The sequence below is a fragment of the Eleutherodactylus coqui genome, chromosome 1 (genome assembly GCF_035609145.1).
Source record: "Eleutherodactylus coqui strain aEleCoq1 chromosome 1, aEleCoq1.hap1, whole genome shotgun sequence".
Classification (NCBI taxonomy): domain Eukaryota; kingdom Metazoa; phylum Chordata; class Amphibia; order Anura; family Eleutherodactylidae; genus Eleutherodactylus; species Eleutherodactylus coqui.
In genome coordinates this window covers 282269965-282291501 of record NC_089837.1, presented here as the reverse complement: position 1 = coordinate 282291501, position 21537 = coordinate 282269965, and the positions used below count along the sequence as shown (strand labels likewise).

General features: G+C 45.5%; 1 protein-coding gene across 1 annotated transcript in view; it reads left to right on the top strand.

Annotated features, from left to right (window-relative positions):
• The window catches only part of KDM5B (lysine demethylase 5B), a 65243-nt gene that overhangs the window by 20053 nt on the left and 23653 nt on the right, over positions 1–21537 (top strand). The window contains exons 10-22 of the mRNA XM_066609281.1: positions 643–762; positions 873–1031; positions 1115–1296; positions 1377–1539; positions 3902–4021; positions 6109–6303; positions 7795–7976; positions 8360–8481; positions 10678–10828; positions 19523–19637; positions 19727–20079; positions 20602–20740; positions 20816–20995. Of these exons, the coding sequence (XP_066465378.1) occupies positions 643–762; positions 873–1031; positions 1115–1296; positions 1377–1539; positions 3902–4021; positions 6109–6303; positions 7795–7976; positions 8360–8481; positions 10678–10828; positions 19523–19637; positions 19727–20079; positions 20602–20740; positions 20816–20995 (2181 nt within the window). The remainder of the gene's footprint in view (positions 1–642; positions 763–872; positions 1032–1114; positions 1297–1376; positions 1540–3901; positions 4022–6108; positions 6304–7794; positions 7977–8359; positions 8482–10677; positions 10829–19522; positions 19638–19726; positions 20080–20601; positions 20741–20815; positions 20996–21537) is intronic.

Genomic DNA, 21537 nt, shown 5'->3' with positions numbered 1-21537 from the left:
TTTGCAGTCACTCGACGGTTATTGACCACCTGCCTCCTGAGGAATCTGGTGGCAGCTTGCTTCTGCCACGTCCAGGTAGTGTAGCCAGTGTTCTGTAAATTTTGAACCTGCAAACTATGCTTCCAGCTATATCTCTCTCTAGGAACATTTAGTGCCCTTGCTACCTTATTGTATCCCATTCCTTATTTATAGAAGCCAGTGATCTCTTCCTTCAGCTTTTTGGACCCCTTTCTTGACCTATATCTAACTTGCAGTCAAATGTCACAGTCAAGAAAGCCCTAGCAAGTCCAGGTATTTGATGTGTTTTATCTCAAGCACACCTAATGCTACTTCTTTTAATGAAGCTGTTGACTAGTTGCATTGGGTGATTGAGACAACACCTGATCTGTGTGCTCTTATGAGGGACTCCATTCAGGAGGTCGAATAATTCTGAGACTAGAGTAGTCACTAAAAGTGGCATTTTGCGTATAATTTGGAGAAGCCACTTGTGTTGAATATTGTTCTTGTATGTTTTCTTTGCAAACATTTGAACGTTTGTAAATTTGGCAAACAAACCTAATTTGCATGGGAGTTGAGTAATTTTGATTGCAACTGTATGTCTTAGAGTAAATAGTCTAAAACAGATTTATTTTTTAAATTCAGGAATGCAGTAAACCACAAGAAGCTTTTGGTTTTGAGCAAGCTGCAAGAGATTATACCCTACGTATGTTTGGAGAAATGGCTGATAATTTCAAGTCTGACTATTTTAATATGCCTGTACATGTAAGTATATGTGTGTATATATGTTATTATATAAAATCTGTGTGTAAATATAGTTCTAGGCATCCTATTATGTTAAGAGCAGAGTATAGCTCTTCCCTTTAATTTACCAGATGGTGCCTACGGAGCTGGTAGAAAAAGAGTTCTGGCGTCTAGTAAGCACTATAGAAGAAGATGTAACTGTTGAGTATGGAGCAGATATTGCTTCAAAAGAATTTGGAAGTGGATTTCCTGTGAGAGGTGGAAGGTTCCAGGTTAAACAAGAGGATGAGGTAAGTAATCCTTATGGTTTGGAAATAACTGTAGATTGTCAGGTTATTGATTTTCTACTACTTGTGTTTGTTGTTGTTCTTAGGAATACCTGGACTGTGGTTGGAATTTAAACAATATGCCTGTAATGGAAGCATCAGTTTTGGCCCATATAACTGCTGATATCTGTGGGATGAAGTTGCCATGGCTTTATGTGGGCATGTGCTTCTCTTCTTTTTGTTGGCATATTGAGGATCATTGGAGTTATTCTATCAACTACTTACACTGGTAAGATTTAACATGTAAACCTCAGATTCTTAATCAAATTAACCACTATGGTCTTAGTCTTGTATCTGCTATTTTGTCAGGGGTGAGCCCAAAACTTGGTATGGTGCTCCTGGATATGCAGCAGAACAGCTTGAGGAAGTGATGAAGAAACTGGCTCCAGAGTTGTTTATTGCTCAACCTGATCTCCTACATCAGCTGGTTACCATCATGAATCCAAACACTTTGATGGCTTACGGTGTACCGGTATGTTTCCTAATGGGGTTCTGGAAGTTATTGAAGTTATTCTAAAATAAGAAGGAAAGAAAGGGAGAAATGATAGTGGCTGTATTGTACACCTGATTTATGTGAGGTCTAGTGTCTACCTAACACCCTATTAAATAAATAATTTATTATCTACTGTGATCTATGATTTTGTTTTAAGAGGATTACCTTAATGTGGAATTTTGACAATAGTAAACAATCACTTAAGATGGATGTGGCTGATTTATCTTGTATTGCATTAGTATATGTATGTATACTTGGCAATATTTACACATTATTTCCTATGGGAACAATATGTCTGCCAATGCGCTGCACTTTTGAGATCTGTCTCAGCAGATCCCTGTATACCTGCGATAGCAGGCGCGCCTCTGACACTCGCTAGTAGGGTTTGGCGCTGGGTAAGGCTGTCAGTTGCTTTACAGTGGCGTCTCTCTAGTGCCGTCTCAGAGTGAGATCCGGCGCTGGTTATAGTGCCTTTTTGCTAGGCGATGGAACTTCTGGGCGCTGTTCTGTTGGTCCAGTGCGCATTCGCGAGATCGGCAACCCATTGCGAGATGTATAGAGGAGACTTTGTCTCTGCAGCGCAGTGCTCATTGGAGCAGGACAGACATCCCCCATGGAGGGGAGGTGGCGTAACGACTATTTATGCCTTCAATTGTCTAGCATTTACCATCTCTAGACAATCAATCTGTGGTTGCCGTCGCCACTGCTAGTTTGGAATACACAATCTAATCCTGATGAATCAATCAAGAAATATAGAGGTTGAGGAAATGCGTTGATTATGATATAGAAGAATAACGGACAGAAAAAGCAATACCATGAGGGAATAATAATGAGATAGCTAGTATAAGCATGGCTAGTGGAGGAAAGGAGAATTTATAGGGGCATCACATAGTATCATCCAGTTGGGGTTGTATGTGTTAGGGCTAAGATTAGGAAATACCTGGCGAAAGCTGAGCCAAGTAGGATCAGATACAAGTGGAGTGCAGTCTAGGTGTACTTTTATTACAAGGCAATCTAATCAGTGGTCTTGGGATCCTTTTTATATGTATATGTGTACACGCCAATTTTTGTTTTTAATAATAAATAAAAGTTAATTTTCAGTTCCTTACTTCATGGTTCTGTTTGTGTATGTAAGGGGGAGAGTTGCAAGTGACATCAAGATGAAGGATCATAGCCTGTTCCTCCCCTGTGCAGCCTCTCTGTGTCATTGGGGCAAGTGGTGGGCGGTTGGGGGGCAGACTTGTTTATCACTCCCCCTTATCTCTAAGGCAAGATCACAAGGCCGAGACTGACTGACTTTGGACATGTGACGAGGGCGAATTAACTGGAAAAAGAGAGGCTACTTTACTTCAATGGTAAAAGTAAACTGGGAAGACAAAATACAGGTTGGTTAGACACCATCAAAAAGGATATGGGATTATACATCTGGCAATTGAAAGCAGCCATAGAGACTAGAGGACTGGTGTACAGAGTATCCAAGAGTTGGACGCGATGGAATGGATAGAATTGGAATTATCTTGAAGGGGGTATATGTGCCCTTTGATTGTCACATTTAGGGTGCATTCACATGAACGTATATCGGCTTGGTTTTCACGCCGAGCCGATATACGTCGTTTTCATCTGCAGGGGGGGGGGGGATGATGGAAGAGCCAGGAGCAGGAACTGAGCTCCCGCCTCCTCTCCACCCCTCTGCACACTATTTGCAATAAAAGGAGCGGGGGCGGGGCTAAGTGCTGATAATTAGCCCCGCCCCTGTCCCGCCTCTCCCCATTGCAAATAGTGCAGAGGGGCAGAGAGGGGGCAGGAGCTCAGTTCCTGCTCCTGGCTCTTCCATCCTCCGACCCCCCCCCCCCCCGCAGATGAGGACGACCGATATTGGCTCGGCGTGAAAACCGAGCCGATATACGTTCGTGTGAATCCACCCTTAGGTTGGGAGGGGCCTTTTTTCCTACTAGAGTAATAACAAGTGTCTGATCGGTACATTTGTTGCATCTACCGCAAATATTTGCTTGCAATTGTATCATGGGAAATTTTTTGTCTATCTTGTTCTGGTGAATGTGAAGATATGTACATGTAGACATTGACATGTGAACCATGTGAACTCTGTACATCTTGTTGGATTTAAAATAGCCTGAAAGTATTGTTGAATGTAAAGTGCTGTGTGGCTAAGTTGAGCACATGTATTGTTGCCCTCTCATTTTATAAATCGGGTAGGGTGGGGAGTTGCCTGGTTTCACAGACTGTCACCAATGTGATCTTCTGACATGTCAATTCTGACTGAATTTGTGTTTTGACTGTAGTTTTTTTTTTTTTAATAGCGTGTTTAATTTTTTTTTTACAGATTTATCGGACCAATCAGTGTGCTGGAGAATTTGTTATCACTTTTCCACGGGCATATCATAGTGGATTCAATCAGGGCTTCAACTTTGCCGAGGCTGTCAATTTTTGCACAGTAGACTGGGTATGGGCTAGTATTTCAAGCTTAATGTAAAATATTCTTGCATTGAAACATGTTTACCGTTTAATACACTTTTTTATGGTGCGCGTAAGTGTGCAAGTACGTTGCATAATTTATACCTTGTTCTAAACGTTCATAAATTGCCACTTAATGAAAATTTTGTTGCAGCATTATGTTATTTCCAGACAAACAAGTTATGTAAATTAATGCAGTTTGCGGCCAATCGCATGATCTAGGAGCATGTTGCCAGGAAAAACCAGTCTGTGAAGCTAACATTAGTCACATCACACCCTACAGAAACTGCTTTGTTTTTTCAAAAATTTTTTTTGCACTTGGATAAAGATTAAAGGGCAGCCTGTCATCAACTATAAACACCATGAACTAATATATGGTGCTTATAGTTTGGGTGATGTGGAGTCTAGGGAGTCTCTTCTCCTACTCACATGGTCCTCTGCTCCTGTCGTGGTCCCCAGCAGAGTCAGCACACAAATCGGCTGGACTTTCTCTGAAGGCTGGGTGCATGCACTTCCATTCATCTGAGTTCTTTTTCCTTTTATTTATTTATTTATTTTTTCCTTAAATTTTACATTATTTTTTAGTGCCTTTAGAGAACTTGAACTTGTGATCGTCTGATCGTTTCTACAATATTGTATTTTTTACCTTCGCACATTAAGCCCTGCCATAGGCAGAGCTTGCTATGATTGAATACATGGCAGTTGTCTGAGCCTACACTAGGCCTAGGGCTGCTATGGCAACCATCGGCACACCACGATTGCATCACAGCAATGCCAATGGTGAGTTGGAGGGGGGCTGACTGGTTTACATTCCATGGTCAGCATTAACCACACATGTAAGCTGTCTATCTAGCTCCGATTTTGGCTGTTTTACATCACAGAGGGAGGAAGGGGTTAATATGTGAATATTGGGGGAGATGTATTAAGTAAAATGTGCCAGTATTATGTAGTGTTCCAGTAAAAAGTAGTGTACTTGTCTTGCACTAGATTTGTGTTTTAAGACACTTTGGGGAAATTTTACTATGGCCTGCATTTTCCCCGGCGCACGTTGCCCCTTCATGTTTTAGGTGCACCCAGGCAGCTCCATGTACCTTCTCAGAAATGTATGCCAAGTCCAACCTGGCATACAATTCTGGTTAAATTTACACCAGTTTCTGCTGTAGATTATACATCTATTGTATAATCTACACACCCCTCCTGATAAGCCCCGCCCAGTTTTTAAGAAAATGGCAGGGCTGGCACAGAAATCTAAAGTTGAAATTTTTTGCACAAAGATTTGTGACCTTTTTTTGTCCAACACAAATTTGTGTAAAAACTTTTATAAATGTGCCCCTTCGTGTCTTACTAGACCGTTTGGAAATATGTTGGAGGACCCTTAAAAATGATACAGAAATGTGGTCTGAAGTAAGCCAAGCAAGAGGCGGTGTCCATTTGAGAAGTGTCTGACATGTCTAGCAAAATGCGACAAATCTGTCACATAGCGTGCACGGTGATGAATTTGGTGAATTTTCATTCTCCCTATTCTAGCCTTAATCTGTTTAAATTTAAGACCATAATATTCTTCCCATTGTGGTGTTGGCTTTGTTTGTTTAAATGCTTGTCAACTGTTTTCAGTGCAACCAGTAGGATTGTGAATGCATCTGTAGACTTTATGGTCCTTAAGTCTACGGTTGTCCCAGCAATTTTTACTCCAGTGCTTTTAACAAAGGAGCAATTAAATGTTCAGAGAAGGGAGGCGGAGCGGCCAGAGATCCCTTCCGGCTTCCCACTTCCAATCACAGTGAACAGGTAATCGTTGATAGATGAACAATTGCCTGTTCATACAGGTAGATTGTTTGATTTTTATTCCTGCACAAATTAAATGACGAACGATAATGGAACGAATTACCATTCGTCATTCAGTCATTGGCAGCATTTACATCGAACGATTATCACTGGATCGAGAGTAACTGAACAGTAATCTGAACAATAATTGTTCAGTGTTAAAGGGTTCGAAGGCTTTTTTCAAGCTTTTCTTCTTTAAATGCCAAAATGTTGTGGCCACACACAAGTTGAAAACTTGTCCTTTCCTCTCAGCTGCCTCTTGGACGCCAATGCGTGGAACATTATCGAGCCTTGAACAGATACTGTGTTTTCTCTCATGATGAGATGATCTGCAAGATGGCCTGTAAAGCAGAAGAATTGGATGTTGTTCTGGCTTCCTCTGTTCAGAAAGATCTAACTGTTATGATTGATGAGGAGAAAACTCTCAGAGAGGCTGTCCGAAAAATGGTAAGTGTTCTTGTAAGCTTTGAAGTAGTTTATCACAAGCAATCTTTGTATGGTAAAAGCAGTTATCACAACATAGGGTAGGTGACAAATGTATGACCCTTGGGGGCCTCATTTCTGTCACCACCATCAACCCTGCTTACTCCATTGATAGACTAGAATAGTTGGCCCCAAGCTCCCACTGTTCCTCCTTGCTATAGGAACGTGGTGAGGAGGAATCTGAATGAAAAATGGTCAAATATGCATGCTGCCCATCCATTTTGAAGTCTGTGGGACTGATGGAAATACCTGGGCACAGAGATTTGAAGGAGACACTGCTCTCCTCAAACTTTGCACTGTGGACTCAGGACCTCATTCTAGCATCCTGGCTTGATACAATAATGCCCCATTTAGACGGGACGAGTTGTCGCACAAACTATGCCGACAGAGCTTCCCAGTGATGCTCGCTCTGGTGCTGTTACACAGGTGCATGTATCACTGGCATCGCTCACACCGCGGCCAGCATGGAGGCGGAGTGGCCTGGGAGCGGTTTTCCCCTGTCCGCCTCCATTCACTGTAAGCAAACACTCGTTCAGCAGTGAACGACTACTGTTTACACTAAACGGCTAGTCGTTCAGTTTTCTGAACAATTCTCCTTTAGTTGTTCAATCACAGCATGCATTTACACGGGAAGACTATCATTCAAACTCCCTGAGAGTGTGTGAATTTCAACTACTCTGATCGAAAATCATCCCATGTAAATGGCCCTTAAGTTGAATTTGATTAAGCAAGTTGAATTAAGTTTTATGCACAAACATAGTAACATAGTTCGTAAAGCTGAATAAAGACAATGTCCATCTAGTCCAGCCTGTTAACATATATTAGTACATTTTAAAAAAGAATTGTCACAAAGCTACGTGAAGGTGGACATGGCTGTCAATACAACTGCAATTAACAGATTGTCTGCTTTCAGAAAATATATGGGTATGAGGGTGTAGTATTTTTTATGTTTGTAACTTAAAATGTATCTGTACATATCAAAAGCATAAAAATTGTTGTGACTGCTGGAAGTGCAAGATGTCCAAAACTCCCTGACAGTGAAAAGGCTAAAACACTTGAGGCTTCAAAAAAGGGGGGAAATCGTGCAGAATCCTGTAAAATCTGTGTATTGGTAGAGCACTTTAGCATTCTTCTGACAAGACGGATGCATTGGATAAGTTGGATTTTAACTTGTATAAAACTTTTGTCCATATTTGAATTACAGGTACGCTGTGGTAAGTCCTAGCATGCTTGTTTCTGTTGAGGAACATAGCCTGTTGCTGGCTAGTAACTTTTAGCTGCCTATGATAGAAGAGTGATCAAAATAGCTGATGGTCTTTTACCTGTCCTGTACAGCTCACAATTAAGTTATTTGACGTATTAGCTACTATGTTACTTATACTTTCAGTAGAAGCACATGTGATGACTTTGTAACCAAAGTTTAATGAACATCCTAAATGTATTTTCTTTCTTTAGGGGGTTGTGGAGTCTGAAAAAGTAAATCTTGAGATGCTAGCTGATGATGAACGGCAGTGTGTGAAATGTAAAACCACCTGCTTCACATCTGCAGTATATTGTCCTTGTAGCCCTGGAATTCTTGTATGTCTGCACCATGTTGATGCTCTATGCTCATGCCCTACGTACAAGTATAAGATGGGGTAAGACATGTAAACTGTACATACATGCTACAATTGTCCAGACAACCATTACATTACCATTGTAACCTGATTTTTGTTGTTTTGCATAGTTGTGCTTGCATTACAGCTATATTGATGTATCGTTGTACGGTCTTTGATCTCTATTATCCTGGTTTTCTGCCTGCCATGATAACTGCATGTACAGTACCTGAATGTAATGCAAGCAAGAAAGAAAATGTCAATATAATTTTTTTTTTAGCATTGGATCTTCTCTTCTTTTGTTTGACACTTTGTAGAAAATGTATTATGATAAAATTGTTGGCAGAAATAATGAATATTACAGTAAAACAAAATTTTTTCTTTATTGTTCTGACTGTACAGTCTGATTCTTGGTTCTGTAACAGGTATCGTTATACCCTGGATGATTTGTACCCCATGATGAATGCTGTGAAATTTCGTGCAGAATCCTATGATAACTGGGCTACCGAGGTTATTGATGCTCTGAAAACCTCAGGCAATAAAAAAGGTATATTGATTAAACATGTATCTTGTGATGGTGTCTTCTGCTTATTCGTCTTATGGCTGTACAAGCCAAGTAGACAGTGCACTTTGCTTATTGCCTCTTATTCTTTTAAGAATGATGTATTAAAACTCATACATTTTTTTTTATTTGCCAGACTTTACAGCTGTTTGGATTAAAGCTCTCCATGTAGTGTGCTTTTGCTTGTCTTCATGAGCATATTTTAAGTACTTTTGTCTTAACATTCCATATTCTATCTCCAACACATTACTTTAATTTCTGTGCTGAATGTAAGCTTTAGCTACAATGGGGACTGTTTACCAAAATCAAATATTAAAATACTGAGAGCAGCAAAAATTGTGCAAATAGCACCCCTTCTCTTCCTGCCTCTTTCCCAAGTGTCTAGGCATGAACATGACTGTTGTCCATGCCCAAACTAAACCAAGATTCAGTGCTGAAGACAACCTGGTTCCACTCCATAGCAGTCTATTTTGTCATTCATGACACCACTGCAAACCCTAGGCAACAGTGGGTGTGTGTCAAGCAGTACACGCAATGTGTGTCGTGAGAGCAAATGTCCTTCAGCAAAGTGCCTGTAACGATGGTGCCACCTGTCTCTAGATGGTTGACAATGAAACAGTTGGAGCTGCTCATGCTTGTTGGATGATCAGACAATCCTCTCTAATGGTGGTCTGTTGAGGGTGCCCTGAGCCCGGTCACCTTGTGTGCCTTCCCTCACGCATCCACTGGTCCCAACACCACCAACAGACTGGTTAGAATTGACCATGTGACAACAATTCGTTGATACGACCATCCAGTATCTCACATTCCAATAATGCGCTCCCTCTCAGATTCTGTTAACTGGGTAGAATTTCTTTGATTGCGTTGTGGAGGCATCTATTTGTCAACAAGCTCCACACAAGTGAAAAAAGAGGTGCAGGTCAAACAAGGAGCCTCTGAGAGGCTTTTTATAGGCCACAGGTGGAACCACTTTTAGGGCCTCAGGTGGCAAGACCATTCATCTAATCATGCCACAACTTTAATCATTTGCATATCTGCTCAAGATGTAACTGCATGATGAGTTTTACAGCAAAATGACAATTTATTTCCTTGGGACCTTATTGTGGTACTTGACATGATTGACCGCCGGGTCCAATAAAGGAAACTGCACTGCTGTTTCCTCTATTCACTAAATATACTACAGTAGCACGGCGGAAGCTGAAAAAAGTCAGAAGTGGTTATAAACCACATGTGTATTGTCTTTGGGTCCCCGGCTGTCTCTGACATCCAAACACAGACCCGTTCCTACTAGATTGCAGGAACTTTAAACCGGGGCTGTATATTTACAATGGCGTGGGTTTAAACCCCAGGAGCAAATGCTGCTTATTTACAGCACTTGGTCCATATTAGGTTAAGGTGCTTTTAGACTAAAACATTATAGTTTAAAAAACCGTTCAAACGAGCGAAAGTTAATGATCATTCCGTTTAAACGCGGACGAATGGTCGTTCACTTTACGTTTATCGTTCATTTTCTGCAGACGTAAATATCATCATTGGCTCATTCACTTAGACCACTCTCACACATGCCATCGGGAAAACGCTGCGATTTCGATAGCTGCATTTTGCCTCAATTTTACCACCGTTTTCGGACGCAGGTTACTGCCTCCGATTGCGGGTTTTAGCATACCCCATCATTGTGATGGGTCATGATGTACACTAAACGTGGCAAAATAGAGCAGACAGTGCTCAAAAATCGCGGCGCTTTCTAGTGCATGTCTGAGGCCCCATCGAAATTAATTACCACTGCGTTTTGAATGGTCGGTCAGTCATTCTCAGTCCCTTATGCAGGAAATGTGAAAGACTGAATGATTTCCCGTTTGAATGGGCCAATGATGTATCTGCCTGCATAACCAGAGTGCACGAGCGAACAAGCTAGCTGAAAACGCTGGCAAGACACATGTCAGCGCTGCTGAAACCACAGTTAATGTAGCGTTGGAAAACGCTGTACTTCTGCAAATGCCTGTATGAGGGAGGCCTTACAGTACTTTTAAGAGACATGATCGAGATTTACGACAACTCTACTGCTTTCATGCCTTCATTCATTTTACAATGTTACATTGCAATTATACATAGAGCAGCCTCTGAGTTTACTGTGTATTTTGTCTTGTACCTTACGGTTTACCTTATTTTGTCACTGTGCAGGTCTCTCATGCCTTCGGAAGCTTGTAGAGGAATCAGAGTCAAATAAATTTCCAGAAAATGACCTCCTGCGACATTTACGAGCTGTAGTACAAGATGCAGAAAAGTGCGCAACACTGGCACAACAACTGCTGAATGGAAAACGTCATACCAGGTGAGAAACCTATAGTTTACTGGAAGGAAGAAGATTAGAGATGAGCGAACGCGTTCGTCCGAGCTTGATATTCGTGCGAATATTAGGGTGTTCGGGATGTTCGTTATTCGTGACGAACACCATGCGGTGTTCTGGTTACTTTCACTTCCTTCCCTGAGACGTTAGCGCGCTTTTCTGGCCAATTGAAAGACAGGGAAGGCATTACAACTTCCCCCTGCAACGTTTAAGCCCTATACCACCCCCCTGCTGTGAGTGGCTGGCGAGATCAGGTGTTCGCCTAATATAAAAGTCGGCCCCTCCCGCGGCTCGCCTCAGATGCGGTGTGAGTTAGATGAGGGACAGTGCTGTTTATACCGGAGCTGCTGTAGGGAAAGAATTGGTAGTTAGTGTAGGCTTCAAGACCCCCCAAAGGTCCTTATTAGGGCCACTGATAGCTGTGTGTTGGCTGCTGTTAGCAGTGGGATTTTTTTTTTTTCTCAAAATCGCCTCTGCAGACCGTTGCACCTGGCATTAGGGACAGAAGTGCTGCATAGGCAGGGAGAGTGTTAGGAGTGAGTGTAGCCTTCAAGAACCTCAACGGTCCTTTCTAGGGCCATATTTATCCGTGTGCAGTACTGTCCAGGCTGCTGTTGGCTGTGCTGCATTTTTTTTGGGCTTCTCAAAATCGCCTCTGCAGAGCATTGCACCCTCCATTGATACTGCAGGGAAATAATTGTATAGGCAGGGCCACAACACAGTTATTATTCATAGAATATACGCAGTGCTGCCTGTTGGTGGGAAAAAACTGAAAACAAATCTATTTGTCCAGCCTGTGTCCGTCCTTACGCCTGTGTAGACGTGTGAGCTGCGTGAAAAACATTGCTAAATCATACGCAGCCAGCTACGCTTTACTGCTGGGTTCGCCATTTGCTTTCCTTAATTGGGAAAAAAAAATACCTGCTCTCCAAGAGTTATAATAACTCTGCTACCCTCACGTTCTGTGACACATAAGCAGGGACACAGCGCAGTTATTAAACTTCGCAGGTTCATTGAATATACGCAGTGCTGCCTGTTGGTGGGAAAAAACTGAAAACAAATCTATTTGTCCAGCCTGTGTCCGTCCTTACGCCTGTGTAGACGTGTGAGCTGCGTGAAAAACATTGCTAAATCATACGCAGCCAGCTACGCTTTACTGCTGGGTTCGCCATTTGCTTTCCTTAATTGGGAAAAAAAAATACCTGCTCTCCAAGAGTTATAATAACTCTGCTACCCTCACGTTCTGTGACACATAAGCAGGGACACAGCGCAGTTATTAAACTTCGCAGGTTCATTGAATATACGCAGTGCTGCCTGTTGGTGGGAAAAAACTGAAAACAAATCTATTTGTCCAGCCTGTGTCCGTCCTTACGCCTGTGTAGACGTGTGAGCTGCGTGAAAAACATTGCTAAATCATACGCAGCCAGCTACGCTTTACTGCTGGGTTCGCCATTTGCTTTCCTTAATTGGGAAAAAAAATACCTGCTCTCCAAGAGTTATAATAACTCTGCTACCCTCACGTTCTGTGACACATAAGCAGGGACACAGCGCAGTTATTAAACTTCGCAGGTTCATTGAATATACGCAGTGCTGCCTGTTGGTGGGAAAAAACTGAAAACAAATCTATTTGTCCAGCCTGTGTCCGTCCTTACGCCTGTGTAGACGTGTGAGCTGCGTGAAAAACATTGCTAAATCATACGCACCCAGCTACGCTTTACTGCTGGGTTCGCCATTTGCTTTCCTTAATTGGGAAAAAAAATACCTGCTCTCCAAGAGTTATAATAACTCTGCTACCCTCACGTTCTGTGACACATAAGCAGGGACACAGCGCAGTTATTAAACTTCGCAGGTTCATTGAATATACGCAGTGCTGCCTGTTGGTGGGAAAAAACTGAAAACAAATCTATTTGTCCAGCCTGTGTCCGTCCTTACGCCTGTGTAGACGTGTGAGCTGCGTGAAAAACATTGCTAAATCATACGCAGCCAGCTACGCTTTACTGCTGGGTTCGCCATTTGCTTTCCTTAATTGGGAAAAAAAAATACCTGCTCTCCAAGAGTTATAATAACTCTGCTACCCTCACGTTCTGTGACACATAAGCAGGGACACAGCGCAGTTATTAAACTTCGCAGGTTCATTGAATATACGCAGTGCTGCCTGTTGGTGGGAAAAAACTGAAAACAAATCTATTTGTCCAGCCTGTGTCCGTCCTTACGCCTGTGTAGACGTGTGAGCTGCGTGAAAAACATTGCTAAATCATACGCACCCAGCTACGCTTTACTGCTGGGTTCGCCATTTGCTTTCCTTAATTGGGAAAAAAAATACCTGCTCTCCAAGAGTTATAATAACTCTGCTACCCTCACGTTCTGTGACACATAAGCAGGGACACAGCACAGTTATTAAACTTAGATAATTCATTCACTAGAGGCAGTGGGGCCTTTCGTTTTCCAAAAAGGGCAAAAATTATATTTGGCCTGCAGTCTTGCGCCAATTTATTTCCTGCCTGGGAAATCTAATCACTGGTAATACAGCATGCTGAGGGGTAGGGGTAAGCCTAGAGGACGTGGACGTGGACGTGGCCGAGGACGCGGAGGGCCAAGTGAGGGTGTGGGCACAGGCCAAGCTCCTGATCCAGGTGTGTCGCAGCTGTCTGCTGCGCGATTAGGAGAGAGGCACGTTTCTGGCGTCCCCACATTCATCGCCCAATTAATGGGTCCACGCGGGAGACGGTTATTAGAAAATGAGCAGTGTGAGCAGGTCCTGTCCTGGATGGCAGAAAGTGCTTCGAGCAACCTATCGTCTACCCGCAGTTCTGCGCCGTCCACTGCTGCCAATCCGAATCCTCTGTCTGCTGCTCCTCCTTCCTCCCAGCCTCCTCAGTCCACTACAATGACACCTGCTCAGGAGCGGGAACACTCCCAGGAACTGTTCTCGGGCCCCTGCTTAGATTGGGCAGCAGCGGTTCCTCTCCCACCAGAGGAGTTTATCGTCACTGATGCCCAACCATTCGAAAGTTCCCGGGGTCCGGGGGAAGAGGCTGGGGACTTCCGCCAACTGTCTCAACAACTTTCTGTGGGTGAGGAGGACGATGACGATCAGACACAGTTGTCTTGCAGTGAGGTAGTAGTAAGGGCAGTAAGTCCCAGGGAGCAGCGCACAGAGGATTCGGAGGAAGAGCAGCAGGACGATGAGGTGACTGACCCCACCTGGTGTGCAACGCTTACTCAGGAGGACAGGTCTTCAGAGGGGGAGTCAAGGGCATCAGCAGGGCAGGTTGCAAGAGGCAGTGCGGTGGCCAGGGGTAGAGGCAGGGCCAGACCGAATAATCCACCAAGTGTTTCCCAAAGCGCCCCCTCGCGCCATGCCACCCTGCGTAGGCCGAGGTGCTCTAAGGTCTGGCAGTTTTTCACAGAGACGCCTGACGACCGACGAACAGTGGTGTGCAACCTTTGTCGCGCAAAGCTCAGCCGGGGAGCCAACACCAACAGCCTCACCACCACCACCATGCGCAGACATATGATGGCCAAGCACCCCGCAAGGTGGGACAAAGGCCGTTCACCGTCTCCGGTTTGCACCCCTGCCTCTCCCCCTGTGCCCCAACCTGCCACTGAGATGCAACCCCCCTCTCAGGACACAGGCACTACCGCCTCATGGCCTGCACCCACACCCTCATCTCCGCTGTCCTCGGCCCCATCCAGCAGTGTAGTTCAGCGCACCGTTCAGCCGTCGCTTGCGCAAGTGTTCGAGCGCAAGCGCAAGTACGCCGCCACGCACCCGCACGCTCAAACGTTAACCGTCCGCATCGCAAAATTCATCAGCCTTGAGATGCTGCCGTATAGGGTTGTGGAAACGGAGTCCTTCAAAAGTATCATGGAGGCGGCGGCCCCGCGCTACTCAGTTCCCAGTCGCCACTACTTTTCCCGATGTGCCGTCCCAGCCCTGCACGACCACGTCTCCCGCAACATTGTGCGCGCCCTCACCAACGCGGTTACTGCCACGGTCCACTTAACTACGGACACGTGGACAAGCACAGGCGGGCAGGGCCACTACATCTCCCTGACGGCACATTGGGTGAATTTAGTGGAGGCTGGGACAGAGTCAGAGCCTGGGACCGCTCACGTCCTACCCACCCCCAGAATTGCGGGCCCCAGCTCGGTGCTGGTATCTGCGGAGGTGTATGCTTCCTCCACTAAAGCACCCTCCTCCTCCTCCTCCTCCTCTGTCTCACAATCAAGATGTGTTAGCAGCAGCATGTCGCCAGCAGTCGGTGTCGCGCGGTGTGGCAGCACAGCGGTGGGCAAGCGTCAGCAGGCCGTGCTGAAACTACTCAGCTTAGGCGATAAGAGGCACACGGCCCACGAACTGCTGCAGGGTCTGACACAGCAGACCGACCGCTGGCTTGCGCCGCTGAGCCTCCAACCGGGCATGGTCGTGTGTGACAACGGCCGTAACCTGGTGGCGGCTCTGCAGCTTGGCAGCCTCACGCACGTGCCATGCCTGGCCCACGTCTTTAATTTGGTGGTTCAGCGGTTTCTGAAAAGCTACCCACGCTTGTCAGACCTGCTCGTAAAGGCGCGCCGGCTCTGCGCACATTTCCGCAAGTCCCACACGGACGCTGCCACCCTGCGCACCCTGCAACATCACTTTAAGCTGCCAGTGCACCGACTGCTGTGCGACGTGCCCACACGGTGGAACTCTACGCTCCACATGTTGGCCAGGCTCTATGAACAACGGAGAGCTATAGTCGAATACCAACTCCAACATGGGCGGCGCAGTGGGAGTCAGCCTCCTCAATTCCTTTCAGAAGAGTGGGCCTGGTTGGCAGACATCTGCCATGTCCTTGGTAATTTTGAGGAGTCTACCCAGGTGGTGAGCGGCGATGCTACAATCATTAGCGTCACCATTCCTCTGCTATGCATCTGAGAAATTCCCTGCAAACCATAAAGGCAGCTGCTTTGCGCTCGGAAACGGGGGCGGGGGAAGACAGTATGCCGCTGGATAGTCAGGGCACCCTCCTGTCTATTTCTCAGCGCGTACAGGAGGAGGAGGAGGAGCATGAGGAGGATGAGGAGGAGGGGGAAGAGACAGCTTGGCCCGCTGCTGACGGTACACCGGCTGATTGCCTGTCATCCTTTCAGCGTGTATGGCCTGAGGAGGAGGAGGAGGAGGAGGAGGATCCTGAAAGTGATCTTCCTAGTGAAGACAGCCATGTGTTGCGTACAGGTACCCTGGCACACATGGCTGACTTCATGTTAGGATGCCTTTCTCGTGACCCTCGCGTTGCACGCATTCTGGCCACGACGGATTACTGGGTGTACACACTGCTCGATCCACGGTATAAGGAGAACCTGCCCACTCTGATTCCCGAAGAGGAAAGGGGTTCGAGAGTGTTGCTATACCACAGGACCCTTGCGGACAAGCTGATGGTAAAATTCCCAGCCGACAGCGCTAGTGGCAGAAGGCGCAGTTCCGAGGGCCATGTTGCAGGGGATGTGCGTAGATCGAGCAGCATGTACATCCCAGGCAGTGCAACAGTCTTTAAGGGCCTGGCCAGCTTTATGGCTCCCCACCAAGACTGTGTCACCGCTCCCCAGTCACGGCTGAGTCGGCGGGAGCACTGCAAAAGGATGGTGAGGGAGTACGTAGCGGATCGCACGACCATCCTTGGTGACGCCTCTGCCCCCTACAACTACTGGGTGTCGAAGCTGGACACGTGGCCTGAACTAGCCCTGTATGCCCTTGAGGTGCTTGCTTGTCCTGCGGCTAGCGTGTTGTCGGAGAGGGTGTTTAGTGCGGCTGGGGGAATCATCACAGATAAGCGTAGCCGCTTGTCAACCGACAGTGCCGACAGGCTAACACTCATCAAGATGAACAAAGGCTGGATTTCCCCAGACTTCTGTTCTCCACCAGCGGACAGCAGCGATACGTAAGCAATACGTAGGCTGCACCCGCGGATGGAAGCTACGTTCTCTCTCACCATCCAAAACGGGGACATTTCTGCTTCATCAATCTGTGTCTAATATTCCTCCTCCTCCTCCTCCTGCTCCACCTCCTGAAACCTCACGTAATCACGCTGAACGGGCAATTTTTCTTAGGGCCACAAGGCTCACTCAAATAATTTTTCAGAACAATTTTTATAAGTTTCAATGCGCTTAAAAGCATTGGAACTTTAACTTGAACCAATTTTTCGTTACACTGGGCTGCCTCCAGGCCTAGTTACCACTTAAGCCACATTAACCAAAGCGATTAATGGGTTTCACCTGCCCTCTTGGCTGGCCATGGCCAATTTTTGGGATGTACATTAGTACTGTTGATACAGCAATTTGTGTGGGCCCTCGCCTACAGTGTAATCAAATTAATTTTTAGCCCACCTGCATTACAGCTGACGTTACCTCAGCTGTGTTGGGCAATGCAATGGGATATTTTTGTGTACCGCCGGTGGGTTCCAGGGAGCCACCCATGCTGTAGGTGCACACTGAGTTTTTAATACATCTGTACACTTCTAAAGAACCCGTCTGACCGGGGCATGCAGTGTGGGCCGAAGCCCACCTGTATTACGCACGACATTACTACCTCAGCTGTGTTGGGCAATGCAATGGGATATTTCTATGTACCGCCGGTGGCTTCCTGGCACCCACCCAGGCAGTGGGTCCACAGGGAGTTAAACCTACATGTGTCCACTTGTAAAGAATCCCAGTCTGACTGGGGCATGCAGTGTGGGCCGAAGCACACCTGTATTACGCACGACATTACTACCTCAGCTGTGTTGGGCAATGCAATGGGATATTTCTATGTACCGCCGGTGGCTTCCTGGCACCCACCCAGGCAGTGGGTCCACAGGGAGTTAAACCTACATGTGTCCACTTGTAAAGAATCCCAGTCTGACTGGGGCATGCAGTGTGGGCCGAAGCCCACCTGTATTACGCACGACATTACTACCTCAGCTGTGTTGGGCAATGCAATGGGATATTTTTGTGTACCGCCGGTGGGTTCCAGGGAGCCACCCATGCTGTGGGTCGACAGGGACTTCACAATAGGGAGTTGTACCTGCCTGTGTCTATGAATTAAAAAGCCCGGTCTGACTGGGGCATGCAGACACCTTGACAGAATGAATAGTGTGTGGCACATAGGTTCCCCATTGCTATGCCCACGTGTGCAGCTCCAGATGGCGGTGGCACAGGATTCTATTTCTCATTGCTTCTGTACAGCATTGTGGGCTATCGCTCCGCCACTTTTAAAGAGGGTCGCTGCCTAGCCGTGCCAACCTCTGCAGTGTATGCCTGCGGTCCCTCGTCATGGCAGACGCAATTCTAAATAGACATGAGCGTGGTGTGGCATGAGGGCAGCTGAAGGCTGCGCAGGGACACTTTGGTGTGCGCTGTGGGGGGGAGGGGGTGCGGTTGGGCAGCATGTAACTCAGGAGAAGTGGCAGTGGAGTGTCATGCAGGCAGTGATTGTGCTTTGTTGGAGGTAGTGTGGTGCTTAGCAAAGGTATGCCATGCTAATGAGCGCTTTTCAGAAGTAAAAGTTGTTGGGAGGGGGGGGGGGCCCACTCTTGCCGCTATTGTGGCTTAATAGTGGGACCTGTGAACTTAGGATGCAGCCCAACATGTAGCCCCTCGCCTGCCCTATCCGTCACTGTGTCATTCCCATCACTTTCCTGAATTGCCCAGATTTTCACACATGAAAACCTTAGCGAGCATCGGCAAAATACAAAAATGTTCTGGTCGCCCATTGACTTCAATGGGGTTCGTTGTTCGAAACGAACCCTCGAGCATCACGGGAAGTTCGTTACGAATAACGAACACCCGAACATTTTGGTGTTCGCTCATCTCTAAAGAAGATGTCTTAGGGATATTTTGACATTTCAAATGTTTAACTATATGAGGAAAAATATGTTCTTGCGAATCTCATTAGCTTGTGTAATTAGATTAATTCAGAAGATGCTGTTTTTTGTAGGTGACAATTTTGTAAAGAAGCTATGAGACAACTCTACCACAGTCAAACCTCTAGTTTTGTTGGTAATCCGTCCGAAAGCGATTGGCTAAACTTGAAACCAATGACACTCGAGGCAATTATTTCCATAGGAATCAACCTGAATCCAATTAATTTGTTTTAGATATTCCAAAAAACACACCAAACCACATTTTTGTGCAGCATTTAGCGCTGCTTTTTCAGCACAGAGCTAAACGCTGTACAACGCTCCCATTGATTTTAATGGGGCTGTTCACACAAGTGTTTTTGGCCTTGCGTCACCCATTAAAATTAATGGGCAGCGGTTTGAGTGCTTCTGAAAATGCGACACAACTTAGTATCGCGTTTTTGGCAGCGCTAAATGCCCTAGCTACACTACTGTGGGGGAGATGAGGGATTGAATTGCCTGCCTCCCAGCAAGAGATTGCTCTGATTGGCTGAGTGACAATCCGCTCAGCCAATCACAGCCAGCACTGGATGCTCCAATTACAGCCATTAGGCAATCCATGAATGGCTGTGATTGGACAGCGAGGTCACGTGGGCCGCCGGCGAAACTAGAAAGCAGGCAACTTAAGTAGAGGCACAATTCTGCGCCGAAGAATCGGCGAAACTGGAATTCGGTGAAAGAAGGCAATGAAAGTAGTGGTATGACTGTATTTGATTTAATCTATGGAAAGTCATTTGTTTCCATTTTGTTCTCAATGTAGATTTCGGTCAGGTGGTGGAAAGACTCAGAACCAACTTACAGTTGTAGAACTCAAGTCATTTGTAAAGCAACTTCAGTCATTGCCATGTAGCATCAACCAGACTCCTCAACTCAAGGTAAAGAAAAAAAAATTCCAGTGTTGTTGCATTTCATTTTTGTTTAAAAAAAAATTGCTATTAATTTTGCACTTATCTGTAAATCTAAGGACCTGTTGAGTCGTGTGGAAGAATTTCAGGCACGGAGCCAGAAGCTCTTAGCAGAGGAAATGCCACAAACTAGTGAACTGCAGCAACTTCTTGATTCCGGTTTTCAGTTTGACTTGGAATTACCCCTAGCAAGCCTTAGAGAGCGTCTAGAACAGGCTCGTTGGTTAGAAGAACAGCAGCAATCATGCCAGGATCCAGGGACACTTACAATAGATGTTATGAGGCGACTTATAGACTTGGGTGTAGGACTGGCACCTCATACAACTGTGGAGAAGGCAATGGCTAAACTTCAGGAATTGCTGACCATGTCCGAACATTGGGATGACAAGTGCAAGAGTCTTCTTAAAGCAAGGTCCAGTACCAATGCCCTTTTGTAGCTTACCTTCTCCAAATATTTATTTTCCTTATGTACGGTGCAAACCTAAATTTATAGTCCTAAGATATACCAGCATGGAGTGCTTTTTCTTTATTCCTTTTACATTATTTTTGCATTTTGTAGGCAAATGGATTAGGGGGACTCCTGTTGCATTGGTCTGCTGGACAGCAGTAGTAGTAATGCAATTTTAGAGCTTTTTAATCATTGCATTTCTATTGCACATTAGTGTTACTAATTTTGGCAGGCCCTGATCAAACATTGGGCAAGAAAGAGATTGAGTGATTTGAGTGCTAAAGACTGCAGAACTGTGAATGCAGCTTTGGATGATGACATAGGCAATATTTTGAAACCAGGCAAAATAAGTAATGCAATGTTATTATAAAGTTACTTTTGTGAAGATTAATTTTGTATGTAAATTGTCTTCGAAGGAGGTGATTCACTTTTAGAAATGGTGCTTATTTTCTTTTTTTTTTTCTTTTTGCTTGTGTTTTCTCACAGACCACGACATGATCTTGACACTTTGACTGCAGCACTGAGGGAAGTGGAAAACGTCCCAGCATACCTTCCAAGTGTAGAGTCTCTGAAGGACGCAGTGCAGAGAGCACAGGAATGGTTGCAGAAGGTTGAGACTTTGCAGGTTAGGGTTGTTCTGCTCAAATATAGAGGTGGTAATGTTGAGTCAATAGTAAAAATCTGTTGTAATTGCTTTCAGACTGGTCCTAGAGTTCCTGTACTTGACACATTGGTGGAGCTTGTGAATCATGGACGAGCAATTCCAGTCCACCTTGGTTCACTGCCAAGACTTGAAGCCCTTGTTGGTGAAGTCCATGCCTGGACTGAATGCGCCACAAACACATTCTTAACTCCCAATTCTCCATACACTTTGTTAGAGGTAATTACAAACCCTAATTTCAATGGATGATTATTTATTAGACAGCACATGTCAAAAATCACTGAACTGCAACTTGCAATTAAAGGGGTTGTGCCGCCATAAAGAATATTTGATTATATTTAATCCAGCCCATAATTGTAATGTTTGTTTATTTACATTTATTGAAAATTGTTTTTTTTGCCAGACATTTCTGGACTAAGGCCTCATGTCCACGGGGAAAATCAGGCCCGCTCCGGATTCTCCATGGAGAATCCGTAGCGGGTCCCTCCTGCCCCACGGACATGAGCGATGAAAATGAGAATAAATAAGAATAAACTTACCTCCCGCCCGCTCCAGATCTCTCTTTCGCCGAGGCGTCATCTTCTCTCTGTCGCGGCCGGATCTTCTTTCTTCAGCTCGGCGGATGCGCAGGATGACATCGGTGACGTGCCCTGCGCATGCGCCGGCCGAAAGAAAAAAGATCCGGCCGCGACGGAGAGAAGATGGCGCCTCGGCGAAGGGAAGAACCGGAGCGGGTGAGTAAATTCCTATTTTAGGTCTCC